Raw genomic sequence first — 25784 nt, forward strand, 5'->3', positions numbered from 1 at the left:
TTACCGAAGAAGCTTCAGCAGGAACCCAGATGCCTGGGGAGCGCTCTCAATCAGGTGTCTGGCGCTGCAGCTGCGTGTGTCACTGTGTGACAGTCACAACACACAGGCTCTCCATGCATGTGTTGTGACTGTCACACAGCCATGACACATGCAGCTGTGGCGCCGGACACCTGATTATCGGAAGGTCTCTAGGTATCCAGCTTCCCGCTACAGCTTCTTCAGTAAGCGCTAGAGCTTGCTGAATAAGGAGCTAGCCGACCATGTTCGCTCATGTCTAGTGATGAGCTGTGTTGGTTTGGCACCAGACATAGCATTTACATTGGTGGCCAAAAAGTTAAATTTCTTTCTCATATGACCACAGCACCTTCCCCTTTACATCTGGGGACTCTTCCACATGTCTGTTGGCAAACTCAAAACAAGCCTTACAATTTTTATATGTAATTAGATGCTTTTTTCTTCCCACTCTTCTATAAAGGCCACCTCTTTTATGGAGTGTTCGGTTTATTGTGGTCACATGGACAGATGCTCCAGTCTGAATCACTGCTTGGGAACTCTGCAGCTCCTTCATGGTTATCTTTTTGTCTTTATGCTGCCTCTCTGATTAATGCCCTCCTTGCCCGGGCTGAGAGTTTTGGTGGGCACCCTCTCTTGACAGGTTTGTGGTGCCATGTTCTTTCCATTTGATGATAATGGATTTGATGGTGCTCCTGGGGATCATCACCAATTTGAGTTCTTTTTTTTTTTTTTTTTTTTTTTTTTTTTTTTTTTTTTATAACCCAACCCTGACTTTTACTTCTCAACAACCTTGTCCCTGACTTATTTGAATATTTCTTTGATCTTCATGGTGTTCGGGCAGTGGTACCTCCTGCTTAATGGTGCAGTCTCTATGACCTGTCAGGAGAGGTCTGTGTATACTGACAGACCATGTGACACTTAGATTGCACACAGGTGGTAATGTAACAAAATAGGTTGCAAGCCAAAGGAGTGAATACTTTCACAAGCCACTGTATCAGCTGCTGAACTGTGATTAGCAGCATATGGAAGAGGTGACTGTATTTGTCCTCAGATGTTTCTGAAGAAACGCCCAGTTGGCCTGCAAGCAGCTATTTCACATACTGAGCTCTAGAAGAAACAAATGTGAATGTGCAAAACGGAAGAAAGTAGTAGAGTCAGGGTAGCTTGGATTTTTACAAGTTGTTTAACTCCATTTTTTTTTTAACAGGTCTTCTATAAGATCGATTTTTTTTTTTTTTTTCTGATGCTTTTCTTAAATCTGTCAGCTTTCAGAGTGTGTGTGAGAAATGGATCATGGAATGTGAAGCCGAGATGATAACACCGCTGGTCTCCAACCCGGGCCATGTGTGCATCACAGATAAATATCTCTATTTCCAGCCTTTAAATGGATACCCAGTAAGAAATTGCTTTATTTTTTTAACTTCTGATGCAGAACTGACACTTCCCACCATGTGACAAATGATGTACAGTACAGACCAAAAGTTTGGACACACCTTCTCATTGAAAGAGTTTTCTTTATTTTCATGACTATGAAAATTGTAGATTCACTCTGAAAGCATCAAAACTATGAGTTAACACATGTGGAACTATATAATTAACACAAAAGTGTGAAACAACTGAAAATATGTCTTATATTCTAGGTTCTTTAAAGTAGCCACCTTTTGCTTTGATTACTGCTTTGCACTCTCTTGGCATTCTCTTGATGAACTTCAAGAGGTAGTCCCCGGAAATGGTTTTCACTTCACAGGTGTGCCCTGTCAGGTTTAATGAGTGGGATTTCTTGCTTTATAAATGGGGTTTGGACCATCAGTTGTGTTGTGCAGAAGTCTGGTGGATACACAGCTCATAGTCCTACTGAATAGACTGGTAGAATTTGTATTATGGCAAGAAAAAAGCAGCTAAGTAAAGAAAAATGAGTGGACATCATTACTTTAAGAAATGAAGGTCAGTCAGTCCAAAAAATTGGTAAAACTTTGAAAGTGTCCCCAAGCACAGTGGCAAAAACCATCAAGCGCTACAAAGAAACTGGCTCACATGAGGACCGCCTCAGGAAAGGAAGACAAAGAGAGTCACCTCTGCTACGGAGGATAAGTTCATCCGAGTCACCAGCCTCAGAAATCGCAGGTTAACAGCAGCTCAGATTAGAGACCATGTCAATGCCACACAGAGTTCTAGCAGCAGACACATCTCTACAACAACTGTTAAGAGGAGACTTTGTGCAGCAGGCCTTCATGGTAAAATAGCTGCTAGGAAACCACTGCTAAGGACAGGCAACAAGCAGAAGAGACTTGTTTGGGCTAAAGAACACAAGGAATGGACATTAGACCAGTGGAAATCTGTGCTTTGGTCTGATGAGTCCAAATTTGAGGTCTTTGGTTCCAACCACCGTGTCTTTGTGCGACGCAGAAAAAATGAACGGATGGACTCTACATGCCTAGTTCCCACCGTGAAGCATGGAGGAGGAGATGTGATGGTGTGGGGGTGCGTTGCTGGTGACACTGTTGGGGATTTATTCAAAATTGAAGACATACTGGACCAGCATGGCTACCACAGCATCTTGCAGTGGCATGCTATTCCATCTGGTTTGCATTTAGTTGGACCGTTTATTTTTTAACAGGACAATGACCCCATACACACCTCCAGGATGTGTAAGGGCTATTTGACCAAGAAGGAGAGTGATGGGGTGCTACGCCAGATGACCTGGCCTCCACAGTCACCAGACCTGAACCCAATCGAGATGGTTTGGGGTGAGCTGGACCGCAGAGTGAAGGCAAAAGGGCCAACAAGTGCGAAGCATCTCTGGGAACTCCTTCAAGACTGTTGGAAGACCATTTCCGGTGACAACCTCTTGAAGCTCATCAAGAGAATGCCAAGAGTGTGCAAAGCAGTAATCAAAGCAAAAGGTGGCTACTTTGAAGAACCTAGAATATAAGACATATTTTCAGTTGTTTCACACTTTTTTGTTAATTATATAATTCCACATGTGTTAATTCATAGTTTTGATGCCTTCAGAGTGAATCTACAATATTCATAGTCATGAAAATAAAGAAAACGCTTTGAATGACAAGGTGTGTCCAAACTTTTGGTCTGTACGGTATATGAATGGAGCTGTCTTTCTGTCCATTTCAATTGATAAGCCAGCCCACCTCTGTCTCTGTCTAAACTGATTAAATTTACTGATGACACAAAGCTAGGAGGGATAGCTAATACTAGAGAAGAGAGAGAGGATTCAAAAAGATATAAATAAACTGGAGCAGTGGGCAGCAACTAACAGAATGGTTTTTAATAGGGAAAAATGCAAAGTACTACATCTGGGCAATAAAAATGAAAAAAGAATATACAGAATGGGAGGAATAGGGCTAAGCAACAGCACATGTGAAAAAGACTTGGGTATACTAATAGATCACAGACTGAATATGAGTCAACAGTGTGATGCAGCAGCAAAAAAGGCAAATGCAATTCTAGGATGTATTAACAGAAGCATACAGTCTAGATCACGTGAAGTCATTATTGCCCTCTACTCCTCTTTGGTCAGACCTCATCTGGAATATTGTGTCCAGTTTTGGGCACCACACTTTAAAAAAGACAACAACAAACTGGAGCAAGTTCAGAAAAGAGCGACCAGAATGGTGACCGGTCTGCAAAACCTGACTTATGAGGAAAGGTTGCAGGATTTGGGAATGTTTAGTTTGCAAAAGAGAAGACTGAGAGGAGACTTAATAGCTGTCTACAAATATCTAAAGGGCTGTCACATTGTAGAAGGATCAACTTTATTCTCATTTGCACAAGGAAAGACTAGAAGCAATGGGATGAAACTGAATGGGAGGAGACACAGATTAGATATTAGAAAAAAACTTTTTGACAGAGTGATCAATGAGTGGAACAGGCTGCCACGAGAAGTGGTGAGTTCTCCTTCAATGTAAGTCTTCAAACAGAGGCTGGACAGATATCTGACTGGGATGATTTAGCGAATCCTGCTTTGAGCAGGGGGTTGGACCAGATGGCCCAGGAGGTCCCTTCCAACTCTACGATTCTATGATTCTGCATCATCAGTGATGAAAAAGTAGTCTGGTTAATGTGGTCAGTCGGGCAGACAGTCATTCTTCATACACATTACTTGTCATGTGTTGACCTAGAGAGGGGAGGATAGCACTTTCTGTGATGGAACAAACTTCGAAGTAGAGTGACCTGGTGCTCCCAGGCATGGCATGGGCCAAGGAGTTGGGCTTGGGTCAGCAGGAGCCAGATGTGAAAAATGGCTTAACTCTCGCTGCAACTGCTGGGACTGTAACTAGTCCAATCACAACAGCGTGCCACCTACACTACGGTCAATACTTGCCACAACATTTGAGGAGTTGACAGAGGGAGGCCTAAAAATGCCCACTGGGTCTGCATTGGACCATAGCTTTATAGATCCTGAGGGACAGGCTAAGATTAATTTCCCTCTTGGCACACTTAGTAAATGTAAAATGTATAAAATATAATTTACTTACATTTTTACAAAAGTAAAAAAAAAAGGACAACTACCTGTTATACTAATGAAAAGTTGTTTAATATGGAAGAAAGACCAGGACCTTCCCCCAAAAAACACCTGCCTAATGCGCTGTATCATGAAACTGTGTTGTGGTTTCTTCTGCACAGTGAACACCACAGAAAGAAAGAGACAATATTGGAAGAATTGCTGTGTGTTTTTTTTTGTTTGTTTTTTTTTTTTTTTTTTTTGTACATCCTATATCACAAAAAATGAAATAAGATCAAAAGTGGCACACATGAAAATTACAACTTGTCCCACATAAAACCAAACACACTGTCCACTGAAAATAAAAACAAAAGGCTGTGGGTTTTGGAATATGGAGACCTTTGTTTTTTTTTTTTTTTTTCTGTTACCATGTGAATGGTGAACTGTTTTTAAAAATCCAACAACTTTCTTTTTTGTTATTTTCACCTCCAAAAAGTGATGAATTAGATAGAGATATAATGTATGTATATGTAATTTTATGGCCATCAGAATATAGCGTCACAAAAGGATTTTCTTCAACAGTTGCATTTATTCCACAAAAGTAATAAAACATAAAGCTGTATAAACTTGGTGTTGCCATAATCCTTCTGTCCTACAGAATACAGTTAACAACGCTTATTTTTATAGCAAATGAAAAGCATTAAAGGTAAAAACATAAGTGACAGAGCTGCTAATTTTAAGATATTTTTTTTTTTCCCCCCCACAAATGTTTACTAAAGATGAGTGAACCCGAACAGTAAAGTTTGGCGTCCGTACCGAACACCTACTGTTCGGGCACGGACACAGAACATGGATGTCTCCAGAAAGTCTGTTACTGTTCAGGTTTGTCTGCCCGAACACCGGGTGTTTGTTGCGCTGTCATATGTATGGCAGCGCGGCAAAAGCTGCTTCTGATCGGCGGTGAAATCGTCCCCGCCGGTCAGAGAGTCGCGGTTCCCACGCTGTCAAAAGACAGCGTGAGAGCGCAGCTTTGGTCGGAGGTATAAAGTTTACCTCCGGTCATTGGTATCAGATGATGGGACTACAGCTCCCATCATCCGGCACCTGCTACCGCTAATAACAATGAGACCACACACCCCCAGCCTAAAAATAGCAGCCCGCAGCTGCCCAGAAAAGGCACATCTATTAGATGCGCTAGTTCTGGCGCTTTGCCCGGCTCTTCCCACTTGCCCTGTAGCGGTGGCGACTGGGGTTCATATTTGTGGGGTTGATGTCACCTTTGTATTGTCAGGTGACATCAAGCCGACTGCTTAGTGAATGGAGAGGCGTCTATAAGACACCTATCCATTACTAATCCTATAGTTGTATGGGAAATAAAGACACAGCCATGACAAAGTCCTTTTATTAGAAATAAAACAAAACACACTTATACTTTTTTATTTAAAAATAACAAACACCGTTATACTCATCAAACGCCTATTCCTCCAAAGCCCTCGTTCTGTAATAAAAATAAAATAAAAAACAACAATATACCATACCGTTCTGTCCCACGCTGTAATCCATGTCTGGGGGATAAACAGTTTTCAACCTGGATGGTGCCCAGATGCGACCGTCCAGGCTGAGAACCACTGGTTATTGCGCGGCTGCGAGCACAGCCTCAGTGACTGGTGGTGACATCATTGAGGTTACCTCCAGTCACTGAGGCTTCATTCCTAGCCAGGCTAACTACGGTGACCTCGGTGAGATCCCTGCTAGTGTGAGCTTTTCTCACGCTGCTAGCGGGGATCTCACCGAGATGCCTCCGATCGCATCTGAATACTCGTGCTGTCTTTTGACAGCGTGGGAACCGTGGCTCTGACCGGCGGGGATGACTTCTCCGCCAATCAGAAGCGGTGTTTGCCGCGCTGTCATGCACATGACAGCGTGGCAAACACTGGATGTTCGGGCCCCCATTCAAGTGAATGGGGTCCAGGTACTGTTCTGATACCCGAACCTGAACTTTTTGTAACTGTTCAGCTGGAGCCGAACATCCAGGGGTCCGCCAATCTCGAATGGTTACTACTGCACTGATCATTTGTTTTCAAAATTCTCCATTCAGGAGTAAAATCTGTGTTTCAGTGAATTAAAGATGACAGTTGATGCTTATAAAGTCTATGGAGAACTGTAATTGTTTCAGGAGAACTGGCAGCAGAATGTCAGCTATGGGCTCCTCCCCCTCCATAGAATGTTAAAAGCACCACCTCTTATCTGCTATTTTAGTGATTTTAGAAATTCTGTCTTCACTGATTTACAAATTTTACATTTGAATTCAGAGTGAAAGATCAGTCCAAGAGAAGGAGCCACATTTCTCTTGTGTTCTCTTGATATAAAGAATAACGGTTTTAATTTTTATGTATACCAAAATAGTGCAACTCGCTATGCAAAAAGAGCAACATTGATGAAAAAACTAAAAATTATATATTTTATTTTGAGCTTAGCTGAGGACTTTACAAAAGATTAATAATAATAATAATATATTTTATGTGCAGAGCTTTTAACGATATTCCTGTGTACTTTTTGTTGACATACTAATGGAAAATTTATATTTCAATTATTTATTTATTTATTTTTCAACAGAAGCACGTAGTTTATATTAGCCTGGCTGACATTCGTCGAATATATAAAAGGAGACATATGCTGATGCCTCTGGTAAGACAAGTCACCATGAACAGGTTGATGGTTAGGTTTGGACTGGAGAAAAGGTTAATGATTGGATCATAATGTATATGAACAATTGTCTTAAAGGGAACCTGTCATCTAATTCATGCTGCCCGAACCATGGTCAGCATGAATCTGAGATCGGCTGTGTTATTGCAAACATTTATGTTTTACTCTGAAAACACTGGTGTTTCATATAAAAGCTGGTCATTAAATAGTCTTAGGTCTGTATAACGAGACTTGCCAGTCAAAGGGATCAGCGCAGGGAATAGCCGCCAAGGACTGACCTAGGGCTAGACAGCGGACACCGGCTTTACAAAGCATGTTTTTTCTGAAACTCTGCAGAGCTTCAGTGTAAAATATACACAGCTGCAATAATGCAGCCGATATGTGATTTATGCGACCTGTTAGTTAGAAAAGCATGTATCAGATGAGCCGTCACCTTTAAAGAGGATCTTTCAGATTCCTGATAAGTCTTCGTTAAGTAAATACTTGTATTCCTTATGAAATACCAGTTCTGGAGCATCTGTTTTATACCTGTCTATAGTGTTCCTCTATTGCTCCTCCTAGAAATGTTAGCAATGAATTGATAAATGGCTGTGACTCGAATTTAACTAATCATTGATTACTGTTTTAGGGACATAGACTATTAAAAAGAGATATGGGAACAGAAGTTGTAATTTTTTTTTTTTTTTTTTTTTTTTTTTTTTAAATATTCAGGAGTAATATTAATGTCACAGTTATGAGATTATCAGGTATTATTACATGGGAAAGGATTTAGTTAAATAGACATGTCACGTGTGATGACAGGTCCTCTTTCACAGCCACCACAGTACTGTTACTACTTGCTATTCCTTGGGTTGAATGGGCAGCTCGTTGGCTCAGTGGTTAGCAATGTTCCTTTACAGCATTGGGGTCCTTTGTTCAAATCCCACCAAGGAATCCTGTGCAAGGAGTGTGTATGTTCTCCTCGTGTTCGCGTGGTTTCCTCCCGGGTATTAAGATTTCGTCCCATACTCCAAAGACATACTTACTTATAGGGAATTCAGATTGTGAGCCCCAATGGGGACAGTGATCATAAATTACATCTGCTAAGTGGTGGGGAATATGATGGTGCTATATAAAAGTGAGTAACATAAGAAAATTGTACGTTTTGCAATGATGACACTGGAAAAAACCCCCACTTTGATGTGGCTTCAATATTGTGAGACACTGGAGCTCTCCTGGTCCATATATCTATGTAACCTATTTTAGATTGGCCTCGTGAGTGCCCGGGTTACATGGCTTCCCATGGCGTTTTTAATTGCTAGATTTACTTTGAACTGGAAGCTATTCACTAAATGGTAGTTCCCATTGTTTAGATTTAGGTGTACAACTCAACAGCCTCCTGATCTGAGGGCCATGCGCTCGTGCTTGTTTCGCAGCACTGTTGCTCCACTTTTCTAAACTTTTTGCTCCCAATGCTGCTTACATGAGAGCTTTGCTTCCGCAGGATTGGGAGCTGACAGTGCGCTCGTATGCCAGCCTCCGTGCAGTGCTTACAAGTGCAATGGGTAAAAGCTTGTAAGTTCTGCACATGTTGGGTCACTACTGACAGCAATGGTGGCAGGTCCCATTGGCGATCAGCGGTAAACGAAAAAAGAATAACACTTGAAAAGGGTTGTCCGCCACCTGGACTGACTGCTTTTTAAATGAAGTAGTCCCCCTTGTAAAATAGAAATACATAGAAATAATCTATACTGTCCTCCTGCAGCTGCACCATTCTAGAGCTGTGTGCTCTGGGGCTCGTGTTACATTTTTATGCTTTATAAACCCTGCAGCGACATAGCGACCCCTTTTGGGTTGCTTTACACCTTACACAAGTGGAATATGCTGTTGTTTTTCTTTTACAATGGGGTCTACTTAATTTAAAAAAACAGTTGTCCATGTAGTGGACAACCCCTTTAAGTATGGTCCTATTGCACAGTAGATTTGAGATTGCTTGGTCCAACTATATAGTTAAAAGGGTTGGTTTGCCATAATAAAGATGCCCCTGGCACTCCGTAGATTGGCATAGTCTGGCTGCTGATCCCTCACCCAACAATGAGCGTTTACGGAGGCCACATGCTAGCAAGGAATCTATTCTATGAGGTCCACTTGTTCTAACAATAGATACCCTCTGTAATAATGGGCGTAAGCTGCGGCTCCTCGCCACTTTGATGGCAGCTGAGTTGGCAAGTATGGCAGGATATTGTCTGGAGATCCCATAACCTGCAGCTTTATAGTGGATACCTGCGTTACAGGAGCGGTTCTGGTGTGTACGTTCACATGTACTGGGATCAGTCTCGTCTCCCCGCCATTTTTCCTTCCCTTGATGTGGTGCCAGTGTGCGTTGTGATGCTGATGTGTAGTTTAGCAGCAGATAATGTAACCCTACGTGACCTCATTTTGTAATGTCTCTTAGGGACTGGAAGTATTTTGCACTGAAAACGACCTGTGCTCAGATATCTACCTTAAATTTTACAACCCTAAAGATCGAGATGACGTGTACTACTATATTGCTTCATATATAGGTTGGTGTTTTTTTTATGTTTGTTTATTTCTTTCCTCTCCTTTTAATCGGATCAGACTTTCACAATTCATGTGTAATTGTAATGTAATGTGTAGATGAATGTTTTAGAGACTCTTTACATAATTCACACCATTTTGCTTGATGGTAAATTAGTGTTACAGGTTAGCTTATTTCCTTTTATCATGTTGTATATTCTAGAATTTTTATTTTTATTTGCTGATGGCTTTTTTTCCCCTCAGTGTTCAGTGTAGGAACCTATGAAAGGAGATGACATTGAGACTAATAGTTGTCTCTCATTTCCTGCAGAAAACCACGTGACGGAGCACACAGCAGACAGCTACATGCTTCAGTGGCAGATGGGCCAAATATCCAATTACCAGTATCTTTTACATCTCAATAACCTGGCAGATCGGAGCTGTAATGACCTTTCCCAGTATCCTGTGTTTCCATGGATCATCGCCGACTACACCAGTTCTCATTTGGGTATAACCTTTTTTTTTTTTTTTTTCTCCACATTATTAAGCATTTATAAAGGGATTCCTCAACATTTCCTTTCTAACTTAAACGTTGAGTGCTGTTGCGCCCTCGGTGGGACAATTGGCAAGGAATCATCCAGTGGTCAGCCGGTATCCTATTCTTGTCCGCTTCCCCAGCAAGCTGCAGTATTTCTTCATGCCCAATGCAGATATGAGCAGCACTACACAACTTCTTAAATTCTTTGTAGTCATTGCATTAAGATTCACCCTGTCTGTAACCACATAAAAATCAAGCGAAAAGTGTTTGTTTTTATCCAAGGGGGTTGTCCAGTGAAAAACTGTTATTCCCTATCTGCAGGATAGTTCACAACTAGCTGATCGGTGGATCTCCCACCCCTGAGACCCTTGCCAATTGGCAGATTTGGGATATATCTTGCCCATTACGTAATCAGCGCAAAAGGTCAGGTGCCCTCTCATTCATTCTCTCTGCAGTTGCTGAAAAAAATCGAATGTAGCGCTCAGCAGGCCCATAGGGAATGAATGGAGCAGTGGCCTCACATGTGCACTGCTAGCCCTTTGTAACAGGGATAAAGGTTCTCTGTTCTGCCAATCTCTGCAGGTCCCAGCAGTTGGACACCTTCTGGTCAACAAAGTATCACCTTTGGATAGGTGTAAATTTTTGTTTCACTGGAAAACCCCTGTAAATAAAGGAAAAACATACAATTAAGTCAATAATTTATTTTTGATAGACAGTGACTTGTCTCATCTCCACTTCGACTCCACCAGCATGGTATATTTCACAGCAGAGCTGTGACACTACTCTGCTAGAATCCTAAGTGGCAAATCTACTTGAATCTCTTCCATATGGGACCTCTGATAACTGGGTGAGGCTAATTGGTTTAGACCAGAATAGAAGCTATAACATGGCCTTATTGGATTTCACTTGGCAGATGAGTCACATATTTACCACTATTTGTTCCCCCCCTCCAATTCAGTTTTTAAGGTTGTAGGCTAATAATCGGATCAATCACATTTTCCCACTGCGGTCTGACTCCATATGCACGTCCGAATAGTAGTCCAATGCAGATGCCGCCTCTTATTCACATGCTGTAGCCTGGTCTATAAAACAAACCAAGCTCAGTGCCCTAGAACATAGATTATTTGAAAATCTCCATTACGTGAATTATTCATACATAGAGCGACCACTTGATGCCCATTTCCTGTGTAAAATGTTGGCCATGATTATGGGGATATGCAGTATATGTCACCACCGCACAGTGCAGGAAACTTTCCTCTAACACAACAATTTGATTTCTTCAAAGATTTGACGGTTTCTGAAACTTTCCGAGATCTGAGAAAACCGGTGGGTGCTCTAAATAAAGACAGGCTTGAACGGCTACTGGTATGTATTTCCTGGACACCGTATACACTGCAGTTTGTAGAAACAATCCTTGGGTTTTCGTGCTTTTCTGCTATGGTCATGGGTAGATTTGTTGTGCACTTAGCATTGTATGCTGCTACTTTTATAGCCGATCATTTTCCTAATGTCTACAGCGGGTTGTATTGCTCACCTAGCGTCCTCTAGGTGTATAGACATTACCAGAACACCACATGATGGCAGTTATGGAAAGTGAGGTTAATTGTAAGAAAAGCTGCTATAATTAACATGTATCCAAAGCATTTTTCCAGGGGTTTTTGGAATGGGAAATGTGTGCCCCCGTAGTCACTGCTTACAAATATTTCCAGTGATTGTATAGAATTGCCCTCTCTCCAGGCTAACGATACCCATATACCTTAAATAACTTTTGTTCGAACGCTCGCTCAGCCAGCAGCTATAATGCCTGATTCCTGAGACATATTTTTTCCGAGTGTGAATGTGATTTGCCTGGGGAGAGTGGAGTCGGACAAGCTGTCACCAAAAGTGTCAGCAAGATCTACTTAAAGAGAGCATTTGGCAGAGAAATTCAATATGGAGAGGACCCAGTATGTATTGAGTAGTTGGTGGCCGATATTAGCGAGTTCAGGATATATTCCTCTAAGGTGTGAGATCTTAAACTTCTCTAACCAACCTTTAGGCTGTGTGCACATGGTGTGTTATTTCTGCACGGAATTTGCAGCAAAACGCTAGGGAATTCTTATGCCAGCAATGAGAATCCTGAAGTGCTGTGCACATGATCAGTAGTGTTTTTTTTTTTTTTTTTTGTTTTTTTTTTCCGGATTTGTGCTGCCTTTAAATCCGCAGCATGTAAGTTCTTTGTGCATTTTTGCCACGTTTTTCACCCATTGACTTCAGTTAAGTCATAAGCAGCAAAAACGCAGGTATAGAAAATGTTTGCGGATTTTCTGAGTTTTTGATTGTGTTTTTATGGACTTCCAATGGTGTTTTCCACACTGTGACACAGATGAAACACAGGCGCAGCGGTTCTGATCAGCCGTAATGTTACCGTCTGTCAGAGTGCTTGCTGCGGGATCATGCTGTCACATGTCAGTATGACCCCACGAGATACTGTGACCCGTAGTAAAAAAACTTAAGTGCTGTACCATGCCGGAGCAATTACCACTTGTGTCAGTGTAGCCAGCTGTCCTCGACAACAACTACAAGAAGAACCTTAGGCACAAAATTGTTATCTTCCAAAAAATAGTGCTTATATTACAATCGCATATAGAAAGGAAAACAGAACCCAAACAAACCAATTTCTGTGGAGTGGTTTTGCCGAATGAAATTCCATTTATTTATTTATTTTTAACCATCTCATCCCATTTTAATCTCCCCATTTTCCCCAGTACATTGTATGATAGTGAATGGTGTCATTCAAAATTAACTCTTCCTGCAAAAAGTAATCCCTCTTATGGTCATGTTGTTGGAGGGGAGGAGGTGAATATAATAAGTTATGGCTTCTTGGAAAAAGGGGAGATGTTTTTAGTGGCACATAATAGCAAGATTTATGGAAAAAAAAAAAGTTATAGTACTGGACAACATCTTTAAATGCTACATATGATGTTTTCACAACAGTTATGTCTGCCTATTGGTAAATCCGTCTCAGCCCTTAAAACCCTGATACATTAGATTACCGACTGTCACGAACTGCCAAATTGAGTTGATCTGATGTCTATGTACGGCTTCAGACTTGGTTTGAACTCCGTCCTTTTTTCCATATATCCAAGGCATCAGATAATGGATAATCTATTTTTTCCTTCGCCTCATTGGGGGACACAGATACTGTGGGTGTATGCTTCTGCCGCTAGGAGACTGACACTAAGTGGAAAAAAAAGGTTCGCTCCTCCTCCGCCGTATACACCCTCGCCCCTATTACGGGCGTAAATCAGTTTTTGGCTTCGTGTCCATGGAGGCACACGTCTGGTTTGTCTCCAGACTTTTTTTTGTCTTTTTTCCCATGAAGATGAGACAGGGGCAACGGATCCTATTGAAAGGGTCCGATTTCCCCAAACCAACAACGGGCGAGCACGTACGAGTGTCCCTCCACGTATCCTCTCCCGCGTCGTGGGACACAATGCCGTACTTAGCCCTGACCACCCCTAGGCATTGAAACCATGGGCTGTACAGAGGCACAAGACTAGTCCGTGCGGCCCCCACTGCTCCACCAATGCTTAGATTGCAGTGCTGCAAGGTGAAGAGTGTCATCTGTGAGGAGAAGGTCTGGGAGGGCTCCTGCAAAGATCCGAGGGCTGGAGCCCCCAGCGGGGCCATGCAAGGCTGAGAGTGGCTGGATCCGTCAGGTGGCGCCGCGCCAGCAAGTAACGCCATGTTTTTTCAGCACCATGGAACCGTCGTGGCTGGAAGCCCCGCCTCCGGGCCGCGCGTCACTTCCGGCGGCCCGCACTGGGCTGCGGTGAAGAAATATAGGCCCCAGCTTCGGAGTGTGGCTAGGGAACAGAAGGAAGTTAGGCTCACTCCCACAGCTGGTGGCGCGCGATTTGAAGGTGGAAGCGTCCAGGATGGGGGGGGGGGGGCAGGACAGGGGTAAGTGCTGCCCGATAGGCCACGCTACAGGGAAAACGAGGTGCTACCTCCTCCCCGCTCCCCAGCAGCGGACAGATACAGCATGTCCGAAAAAGCAAAGACGCACACGTTCTTTTACGCTGCATGCATCTCTTGTCGGGATGCGTTTCCACGGGCGCAGAGCAAGCGATTTATGCGAAGCCTGCGAATCTGAATGCGCCCAGGAGCCCTCCCCTGCGACCGTGACCAATGTGTTGAATCCCCAGGAGTGGACCCTATCAATGTCACAGACCATGGCTTCGCTTACGAGAGCAATAGAGTCCCTTCAAGCCACAGATAGGGGCAGGGACAATGGCTCGCCGACCTTAGAGGGAACCTCCACCTCACAAGAGCCTTCGGCCTGCAGGGGCCGCTCTCACTCCAGACAGACCCAGAGGAAACGAATCCACACGGTGTCGCCCAGTCCATCTGGTGCCTTGGCATCCGTAAGCTCTGCTTCTCACTCCCTGTCACTAGTATTTGATGTCGAGCAGACCTCAGATTGCGACTCAGACGAGCCCCTTGACCTCGACACTCCAGGGTCATGTGAAACAGTGGACAGCCTCATAGAAGCCGTCAGTCAGATCCTGGGGATTGAGCATGATCCTGCAGCGGCTACGGGGCATAAAATGGCATTTAAGCGAGTGAAGCGCCTGCACAGAATTTTTTTCTCTCACCCGGAATTTGAGGACATAGTGCAGTGGCACAGAGAACGTCCAGACAGGCGTTTCTCGGGTCAAAAAGGCACTCGAAACAAAGTATCCGTTTGCTCCGGACCTCCGTAAAAAATGGATGGAATCCCCGATGGTGGATCCACCGGTTTCGCACCTAGCCGCTAAAACCCTGTTATCTGTACCTAGTGTTTCCTCTATAAGGATCCCACGGATCGCCTCATAGAGAGCTTAGCTCGCTCAGTATATGAGGCGTCAGGGTCAGCATTCGCTCCCTCGTTCGCAGCAACTTGGGTAGCCAAGGCTATGATCTCATGGTCAGAATCATTAAACAAGGTAGCGCAGGAGCAAGATCTACCTGCAGAAATATCGGAGGTCGCGAGTCAGATGGCGAAGGCCGGAGACTATGTAATCAATGCATCTTTGGATGCGGCCAATTGCTCAGCACCTGCTGCCGCTAATGCAATTTCTATCAGAAGAGCTCTATGGTTAAGGACATGGCGAGCCGATTTTACTTCCAAGGAGTCCTAGACTTCCCTGCCGTATCAGTGCGGCCGCCTATTTGGGGAGAAGTTGGATCAACTTATCTCTGACTCCACAGGTGGAAAGAGCGGGTTTCTCCCTCAACAAAAGGTCGAACCGCTTTTTCGTCAACCTTTTCAGGCACGTTTTCGGCCTTTCGCAACCCCTGGTGGACCACAGCGGTCAATTCCGCCACCTCTGGCCGCCCCAACCAGGATAGGGAATGGCAGGTCTCGTATAGAGCCAACCCATTGGGGAGAATGCGTACCCAACAGCCCAGATCGAAGGGGATCCAGATCCCAAAGATCGTCAGCCAAATGACTCGAGGCGCTTACCAGAGGACCCCAGCAAGGTGGGCGGCCACCTACTCTGGTTTCACCACGTCTGGGTCAGTGTCGCACACGACGCATGGGTAAAGGAGTTGGTGGCTTCAGGTTACAAAATAGAATTTGTCAGATACCCTCCAAGACGGTTTTTTACTTTCTCGTCTGCCCAAGGTGGATACCCAGGCAAGGCCATCACCCAAGCCATCAAATCGCTCCAGCAAAACGGAGTCATTGTTCCAGTGCCGGAACACGAAAGAGCTCAGGGCTTCTATTCCAACCTGTTTGCGGTTCCCAAAAAGGACAGATCTGTCAGGCCTGTTATGGACGTGAAGCTTCTGAACAAATTCATCAGGATCAGACATTTCTGGATGGAGTCTCTCCGTTCAGTCATATTGGCCATGGAGCAGAGAGAATACTTGGCCTCGATCGACATCCAGGACGCATATCTGCATATTCCCATTTTTCCTCCTCATCAGAGGTTCCTATGCTTTGCCATCAGCCGTCGACATTTTCAGTTCGTAGCGCTACCCTTCGGGCTAGCCACGGCTCCCAGAGTGTTCACAAAGGTTATGGCAGTGGTCATAGCCATACTGCACTCTCGAGGCATAGTCGCCTTGCCTTAAGTGGATGACCTCTTGGTCAAGGGCCCGTCAATACGGGCATGCGAGGAAAATGCCAGCATCACGCTAGATACTCTTGCCTGCTTAGGGTGGTTGGTCAATGCGAAGAAGTCATCCCTTTTGCCAGCTCAGAGGATTTCCTTCTTGGGAATGATCTTCGACACTTGCCGAGGGTTGGTAATTCTTCCTCAGGCAAGCGCTAGCTCTCCGGCAGGGAGTCCAGACACTTCGCCAACCAATCCCTCATACCATCTGATCCGGGATGAGGGAAATGGTGGCAGCAATGGAAGCGATATCGTTCGCCCAGTTCCATCTTCGCCCCCGGCAGCACGCCCTCTTGTCAGCCTGGGACAAGAATCCTTTCACGCTCGATCGGTGGTGCCGACTGTCCTCTCAAGTCAGGCAGTCGCTCGGATGGTGGTTAACCAGTTCCTCTCTGACCCAGGGGAAATCTTTACCCCCAGACCATTGGTTGATGATGACAACCGACACCAGTCTCCTCGGCTGGGGAGCGATGTTTCACCACGACACAACCCAGGGACGGTGGTCGCCACAGGAGGCACGCCTCCCGATCAACTTGTTGGAGATACGAGCAATTCGGCTGGCTCTGCAAAGGTTTCATCACTTTCTAGCAGGCCACCCTGTCCGAATTCAATCGGACAACGCCACGGCGGTGGCTTACATAAATCACCAAGAGGGCACCCGCAGCAGACAAACCATGCATGAGGTTGGGCACGTTCTCCAGTGGGCCGACGCAAACCACTCGGTGATTTCGGCTGTACACATCCCGGGCGTGGAAAATTGGGCGGCAGACTTTCTCAGCCGGCAGGGTCTTGCGTCCAGAGAGTGGTCTCTACATCCTGAAGTCTTCCAGCAGATTTGTCAGCTGTGGGGAACTCCGGACGTGGACCTGATGGCGTCCAGAGTGAACGCCAAGGTGCCCACATATGTCTTACGGGCCAGTGACCCACAGGCAATCGCTGTGGATGCGTTGGTTCTGCCATGGAACCAGTTTCGCCTCCCATATCTATTTCCCCCGCTGCCACTACTTCCGAGGGTCATCAAGAAGGTCAAGACGGAAGGGGTTCCGGCGATTCTGCTGGCCCCAGACTGGCCCCGTCGAGCGTGGTACGCAGATCTAATGCAGCTGCTCGCCGACGTTCCTTGGCGCCTGCCAGAGCGCCCAGATCTACTTTCTCAAGGGCCGACTTGCCACCCGAACTCGGGGGCCCTGTGTTTGACGGCATGGCCGTTGAATCTTGAATTCTAACCCAGGCAGGGTTTGGGAGCAAGGTGGTCACCACAATGGTTAGCGCCCGGATGCCTGCTTCAGCACGAATTTACCACCACACCTGGAAGGTGTTCTTTGCCTGGTGTCGAGGCCGCAGGTTGCTCCGTGGATATTCTCGATCCCCCAACATCTTGACTTTTCTCCAGTCGGGCCTAGACTTGGGCTTTGCCCCAAGTTCCCTCAGGAGACAAATATCGGCCTTATCTGTCCTGTTCCAGCGCAGAATTGCGACCAGTTTGCAGGTGAAGACTTTCATCCAGGGAGTCTCCCACTTGGTACCTCCCTATAAGGCGCCTATGGACGCTTGGGACCATAACCTGGTCCTAAGTGTTCTGCAGGAAGCTCCATTTGAACCGCTTCACGATATCTTTGAGGTACCTTTTCCTGGAAAGTGGTGTTCCTAGTGGCCATCGCTTCCATCAGGCGGGTTTCAGAGCTGGTGGCCCTATCCTGCCGAGCTCCGTTCCTCACTTTCCATAAGGATAAGGTGGTTCTCAGACCAGCCCCTCCTTTTCTGCCGAAAGTCGTGTCCTCTTGTCACATTAATGAAGATGTTGACTAGCCTTCATTTTGTCCAGCACCGAGGCACCGTGTGGAAAAGGCTCTTTACGCGTTAGACCTGGTAAGAGCCCTTCAGAGGTACGTGTCGAGGACTGCACCGTTTCGTCAGAAGGACACGCTGTTCGTGCTCCCCGAAGGGCGCAGGAAGGGACTCGCTGCCTCAAAATCGACCATAGCCAGATGGATTCGTTTAGTCCTACCGCATTAGAGCCACGCCGATTCCAGCAGGGATCAGAGCACACTCTACTCGGGCAGTGGGCACCTCTTGGGCGCTTCGGCACCAGGCTTCGACGGAGCAGGTTTGCAAGGCAGCAACCTGGTCCAGCCTGCACACATTTGCCAAACATTATAATATCCAGAATCAGGCCTCGGCGGATGCGAGCCTGGGAAGAAGGATTCTCCCAGCAGCGGTGGCGCACCTTTAAACAAGAGGTGCAGGTAGCTTGGATCGGTGAGTCAATCTCCCACCCAGGGACTGTTTTAGGACGTCCCACAGTATCTGTGTCCCCCAATGAGGCGAAGGAGAAACATGGATTTTTGTGATAACTCACCGTAAAATCCTTTTCTCCGAGACGCTCATTGGGGGGAGACAACACCCACCCTATTAGCCAGTTGGCTATTGTTTTGTTTAATATGCATTTACTTATTTGATATAAGGGTGGTGGGTTTTTTTGTTTTTTTTTGGACATGTTGTACCTGTATTAAGGCTGATTTGTTCTCCTCCTACTGCTTTGGCACCAAACTGATTTCCGCCTGTAATAGGGGCGAGGGTGTATACGGCAGAGGAGGAGCTAACCTCTTTTTTTTCTTAGTGTCAGCCTCCTAGCGGCAGAAGCATACACCCTCAGTATCTGTGTCCCCCAATGAGCATCTCGGAGAAAAGGATTTTATGGTGAGTAGGCAGTCAGGAGTTATTCACATATTTCTTTATTTTCAAGTGAAATTTGTAATTTATAAACACTAGTGTAAATCTCAACTTTTACTTGTAAAATAATGTAATCTGGCCTTCGTATAGTTTACTGTGTCCTATATGGTTTTTGTCGCAATGTTTGTATAACAAAACAAAATGTTAGTGATTTTCTGTTTTTCTCAATAAAAACAATCCTTGATCCTCACACTTCTTAGAGCTGCGGGGCAGTGGATCACGCTCCTATCACCATTCATTTGTTATTACATTTGGGTTTGCTGTGTAAATGACGCAGATGTCACCCTATACACTGTAAAAGGCAAAATGCACAATGCAAGTCTGCAGAATTAATATAATGTGGATTTAAAACTCAGCGGCCCAGGTTAGTTTGCACATAGAGGTGATCTGCAGCTTGGTGATGAGATTTTTTTTTTTTCTCTTACAAATCTGCAGTGAGTAGAGTCTTCATAGTGGAACTTTTCATCCCTCTGACTTCTTCGTTACTGCAGTTTTTAGATACATAAGGACAATGGTGGACGCCGCCTCTCCCTATGTTGACGCAGTATGTGGTTGTGCAGGAAGGGGACTACAGGCCCCGTCACACTAAACGATGTCCCAGCGATCCCACCAACGATCCGAAATGATGGATCGCTGGGACATCGTTAGGCTGATCGCTGGTGAGCTGTCACATAGACAGCCCCAGCGACGCTTGTTTCTAATGTAAGCGTCGGGTATCCAGAAGCCGCGTGACTCCTGGATATCCGCTGTTTACCTTGGAAACTGGCGTACACGCTGGTTTCCAAGGTAAACTTCGGGTATCTAGGAGCTGCGCGACTCCTGGATACCCGACGTTTACATTAGAAACCAGTGTCGCCGATTGCAGGTCTCTCGCTGTCACACGCAGCGATGCGCGCTGGGCAGCGGGAGACCAGCGATCGAAAAATGGCCCAGGCCACTCATGCACGATCAGCGATAACCGGCAGGGGGGCCGGTCGCTGATCCTCGTCACACACAGCGATCTCGCTAGCGAGATCGCTTAGTGTGAATGCGCCTTAAGGGTCAAACAATTAACTTTGTGAAAATGATAATTTATTTCTATGGCGCCAACATATTCCGCAGTACTTTACATTATAGAGGGGACTTCTACAGACAATAGGCATTACAGCATGACAATAAACACACAGATCAAAACAGATACCAAGAGGAATGAGGGCCCTGCTCGCAATCTTACAATCTGAGGAAAAAGGGGAGACACAAATGGTGGATGGTAACAATTGCTTTCATTGTTCGGACCAGCCATAGTGTAAGAATTGGGTGTCCCTGTTGTTGCATGAACCAGTTAACAGTCTAAATATGTAATCGTACAGACACAGAGGGCTACTAAATGCATAAAGCATGTGAGAACATGATGCGAGGAACCTGGTTATGGTAAAATATTTGAGCCACACAGGGATATTTAGGTTAATGCGTTGAGGCGGTAGGCCAGTCTGAACAAATGCGTTTTTACGGCACGCTTAAAACTGTAGGGATTGGGGATTAATAGTACTAACCTGGGCAGTGCATTCCAAAGAATTGGCGCAGCATGTGAAAAGTCATTGAGAAGGGAGTGGGAGGTTCTGATTATTGAGGATGTTAACCTCAGGTCATTAGCAGAACGGAGGGCACGGGTAGGATGGTAGGCTGAGACGAGGGAGGAGATGTAAGGTGGTGCTGAGCCATGGAGTGCTTTGTAGATGAGGGTGATAAGTTTATACTGGATTCTGGAGTGAATGGGCAACCAGTGTAAGGACTGGCACAAGGTAAATGCATTGGTATAACGATTGGTGAGGAATATGATCCTAGCTGCAGCTTTCAGGATGGATTGGAGAGGGGAGATTTTGGTAAGAGGGAGGCCGATTAGTAGAGAGTTACAATAGTCCAGACGAGAATGAATAAGAGAAGCGGCAAGAGTTTTTGCAGAGTGAAAAGCAAGAAAGGGTCAAATTCTAGAAATGTTTTTGAGGTGCAGATAATAAGAGTGAGCCAGTGATCGGATATGGGGGGGTGAATTAAAGCCCAGAATCAAGTATGACCCCAATACAGTGGGCATGTTGCTGGGGAGTAATGGTGGAACCACACACGGAAATGGCAATGTCGGGCATAGGTAGATTAGTAGCGGGAGGAAACACGAGGAGTTCAGTTTCAGATATAGTGAGGACATGATGTTGGAGATAGCGGTAAGACAATCACTGGTGTTTTTCAAAAAGGCAGGCATGATATCAGGAGAAGTGTATAATTGGGTGTCATCAGCATAGAGATGGTACTGGAACCCAAATCTACTGATTGCTTGACCAATAGGGGCAGTATACAAAGAGAAGAGGAGGGAGTCTAGAACCGATCCTTGAGGAACCCCAACAGTAAGGGGAAGATGAGAGGAGAAGGAGCCAGCAAAAGATACAGTGAAGGAGCGGTCAGAGAGATAGGAGGAGAACCAGGAGAGAACGGTGTCCTTGAGGATGGAGTGTTGCATAGTGAGGAGGAGCTGATGATCCACAGTGTCGAATGCTGCGGAGAGATCCAAGAGAATAAAGTTTTTATGATAGTTTTTGTTAATTGCACTCATTGTGGAGTCTAAATAATGGTGAACATGTCTATAATGGATTTAATTCTAATGACTTTCAGAAGCGGTATCATGAAATGCCAGAGCCTAAGTTTATATATGGAAGTCACTATTCCTCTCCAGGATATGTCCTATTCTACTTGGTCAGAGTCGGTAAGACACCGCCCTTTCATTTTTTTTTTTTTAATGTCTTTATTACTTGGTGACTGATTTCTACAATAAATAGGTGTGAATCTGCCGGTGATTATCAGAGAAAGCTCCTCTTTTGTGGTTTATCCGAGATGGTGACAGCGAACGCCTGGTCAATGTGCTGCACTGGTGTAATATAGGCAACTGGTGCAAAGTCTTTATGGTTCCTTCTAAAATCTACAAACACGTTCCCAGATGTCACACTTACCGCATACAAGCTGTTCTGTTTACGGGGTGGTGTACATGCTCCTCTATCAGGTTGTAGGATGTAATGTGTTTTAACACTAAAAGCCATTCACAGTATTTGTAGTGCTTTACGCAATCTTACAAGGGATTTCCGTCCTTAGAAAAACATTCTTTAGAGGACCTATCACTTGCCAAAAATGTATTTTTTTTTTCTTACTTCTGCACTGGAGTGTAGAAGATGGCTCAGCAAATCGGTTTGCATAATCGACAGTTTTGTACAGTCAGCATCCAGCAGAAATAGCGGTGACCAGAGTCGCATGCTGCTATCCGTTTCTGAATTTTTCGGCCTCATGGGCTATTCACAAAAAGAAGCATAATTACCTGCAGAATCTTGCGGACAGAAAAATGAGAGGATGCAAAAGAGTCCTTCATGTGTAGAAGGCAAAGTAGGCTGAGTAGAGTCTAGTAGAATTACCTGCAAGTCAGAAATCTCTGCCCTTTAAAGGGACTTTATTAGCACTGAACAACTGTACCAACCAAGTACAGGCGTTAGGTGCACCCTTGGTTTTGCCAAATATTTACGTGCACTTTTCACTTTTTTGCACATTTTCACTTTCTTGGTTTCCATCCAGGTTTTTATTTCTAAACTCTAAAATACAAAATATCATCATTATTTCACAACATTAAGGAAAATAAGAGTGATGCTCATAATTTATTGTTCTCAAAGGAGGCAATTACAGGATTGAAGGACCAAGTGAAAGGTTCAAGAAGTTGTGAGATGACGATTAGAGATATGCAATTTCTTGGAGAAGCAGGGAGATCAGTTTACTACAACACTAAGTTAGAACTGATTAGCTTAGTTTCTACAGATGGAAACAGTCTGTGTAGGAGGATCAAACCGTTTTGGTTTAAAGGAAGTCTGTCCACACAGAATGACTGATCAAACCAAGTACAGGCGCTCAATGCACCCTTAGTGTGGCCAACCCTTTAAGTACCCTTTCCCACTATCTCCACCACTGTTCCCTTTCCCATTACCTCCCTTTCTTTTCATTTACTGCTTTGGCTTTATAGAGCCAGAGAAAGGCAGAGATGGATGGAACTCAAGCAGGTGGAAAGCTTTGGTGCGTAGGGCGCCTGCTCTTAGTTTGAGCAATCCTTCAGTCTTGGCTATCTCCCTTAAGTGTCTGATTCATAGTAGTGGTAGCTTATACACACAGCTTTCTCTGTTCTCCTATGATACAAGCAAGAAAACCATTGTGTAGTGCTTCATTTCTCCTGAGGTGGTTCCACAGTGAAGCTTTACACTTGCTTGATGCCCTCACCGATTACAACTGACGTTACCCTTCTTATAAATTAATACGAGAGACTGTGCAAAGCAGAATCCCTTTATTCCTATTGGTGAAGTTTAGGAATATTCCAGTGAAATTGTTTTAATTTTATTTGAAAACTTCCCATGAAAGAAAGTATAACATTAAATGGCCATGTTACTGTGGTTCCATTTGTCAATATTAGTATTTATGATGGTCTTTTCTCTTACAGCACCAGAGCATATGCTTTGCATCCAAAATGGAAAGTTTGACCATGCCGATAGAATGTTCAACAGGTTAGTGCTGTGCTGTGGCTCAGTCGAGTTTGGTCCTTTCTAGAAATGTTCTAGGATTAGTATCTCTGATTTGATGAATATTATATGTCCTCTTCAACTGTAGTTTTGTTCTTGAAATAATATACCATCAGTGAAAACACTACATAGTGCTTGTAGAACGTCATGTGCAGTACAGTTTGAGCTTTTTTCTTAATGCAACAGAAAGTTGTCACCCAGGTAAAAAAAAAAAATACAGAAGAACTGCAGCCCAGTCATCGGTCACTTGTCTGTATGACTGCAGGTTCACATTAGTCAGCAAGTGCTTTTTCTTACCCTCTCCACTGGTATGGCCCCATACACTTTAGACTAATGTTGGCAGAACCCACCGATATTGACTGGTTTGGCCGACAAATTCAGACTGGACTGCTGATCACATTGTTCTCTGAGATAAGCTGCCGGCCAACATGTCAGTCGTCTGCTTTTTCATTGAGAACAGATGGGCACCCCATGGGTGTTGTCTGAGATGGCTGTCAACCGAACGATCGGCTAAAGCATCATTTAATCGACAGCCATTTAATAAGTGTCGCCAGCTTTACCGTATGCCCGTGAAAATGTAGTGACCACAGGAGAGTACCATCTTCTTTAATCCATACCTGGCCTGCTGCAATCAGAACTTCCCAAAAGGCAGAACATGTGTCAACATCTTTCAATTATAGTTTTTCTGTTTGTGCCATTCCTGGTTTTGGCATCCAAATCCTGATAATAAGTACTGACTTGTGAATGAGGCGTTTAGCACGTTCCCTCTGCAGACACAGACATCACATGTAATTCAACTGTTTGGGTCAGATATTCAAGTTATGAAAGCTACGGTGCCTTGAGAAAGTAATCGGCCCCCTGGAACTCTTCAACCTTTTCCCACACATCATGCTTCAAACTTAACCCCTTCACTACCAAGGGTGGTTTGCACGTAAACTCCCGGGCCAATTTTTCCAATTCTGACCACTGTCCCTTTATGAGGTAATAACTCTGAAACGCTTCCATGGATCCCAGTGATTCTGACATTGTTTTCTCATGACATATTGTACTTCATGTTAGTGGTAAAATTTCATTCAAATAACTTGCGTTTATTTGTGAGAAAAACGGAAATTTGGCAAAAATTTTGAAAATTTCGCAATTTTCCAACTTGACAAAAAACTTGATAACTAACATTTCCCACATGTTTACTTCACATCAGCACAATTTTGGAACCAAAATTTTTTTTTTTGTTAGGAAGTTATAAGGGTTAAAAGTTGACCAGCGATTTCTCATTTTTACAACACCATTTTATTTTTAGGACCAAATCACATTTGAAGCCACTTTGAGGGGTCTTTATGATAGAAAATACCCAAAAGTGACACCATTCTAAAGACTGCACCCCTTAAGGTGCTCAAAACCACATTCAAGAAGTTTATTAACCCTTTAGGTGCGTCACGGGAATTTTTTTGAATATTTAAAAAAAAAAATGAACATGTAACTTTTTTTCACAAAAAAAATACTTCAGGTTCAATTTTCTTTATTTTACCAAGGGTAACAGGAGAAATTGGACTGCAAAAGTTATTGTGCAATTTGTCCTGAGTACGTTGATACCTGATATGTGGGGGGGAACCACTGTTTCGGCGCATGGCAGAGCTCAGAATGGAAGGAGCGCCGTTTGACTTTTTCAGTGCAAAATTGGCTGGAATTCAGATCGGACGCCATGTCACGTTTGGAGAGTCCCTGATGTACCTAAACAGTGGAAACCCCCTACAAGTGACCCCATTTTGGAAACTAGACCCCCCCCCCCAAGGAACTTATCTAGATATGTGGTGAGAACTTTGAACCCACAAGGGCTTTACAGAAGTTTATAACGTACAGCGGTACAATTAAAAAATCATATTTTTTCCACAAAAGTGATCTTTTCACCCCAATTTTTATTTTCCCAAGGGTAACAGGACCCTAAAAGTTATTGTGCAATTTGTCCTGAGTACGCTGATACCCCACATGTTGGGGTAAACCACTATTTGGGCGCATGGCAGAGCTCGGAAGGGAAGCAGCGCCATTTGACGTTTTTGGCTGGAATTGAGATCGGACATCATGTCGCGATTGGAAAACCC

At 44.4% G+C, this 25784-nt stretch overlaps 1 protein-coding gene across 1 annotated transcript in view; it reads left to right on the forward strand.

Annotated features, from left to right (window-relative positions):
- NSMAF (neutral sphingomyelinase activation associated factor) overlaps positions 1–25784 on the forward strand; it is a 135477-nt gene that overhangs the window by 42935 nt on the left and 66758 nt on the right. The window contains exons 10-16 of the mRNA XM_073583956.1: positions 1281–1410; positions 7091–7162; positions 9615–9723; positions 10029–10205; positions 11521–11600; positions 21758–21848; positions 23610–23673. Coding sequence (XP_073440057.1) covers positions 1281–1410; positions 7091–7162; positions 9615–9723; positions 10029–10205; positions 11521–11600; positions 21758–21848; positions 23610–23673 — 723 coding nt within the window. The remainder of the gene's footprint in view (positions 1–1280; positions 1411–7090; positions 7163–9614; positions 9724–10028; positions 10206–11520; positions 11601–21757; positions 21849–23609; positions 23674–25784) is intronic.

The sequence above is a fragment of the Dendrobates tinctorius genome, unplaced genomic scaffold, assembly GCF_039654945.1.
Source record: "Dendrobates tinctorius isolate UK_male_01 unplaced genomic scaffold, ASM3965494v1 ptg000082l, whole genome shotgun sequence".
Classification (NCBI taxonomy): Eukaryota; Metazoa; Chordata; class Amphibia; order Anura; family Dendrobatidae; genus Dendrobates; species Dendrobates tinctorius.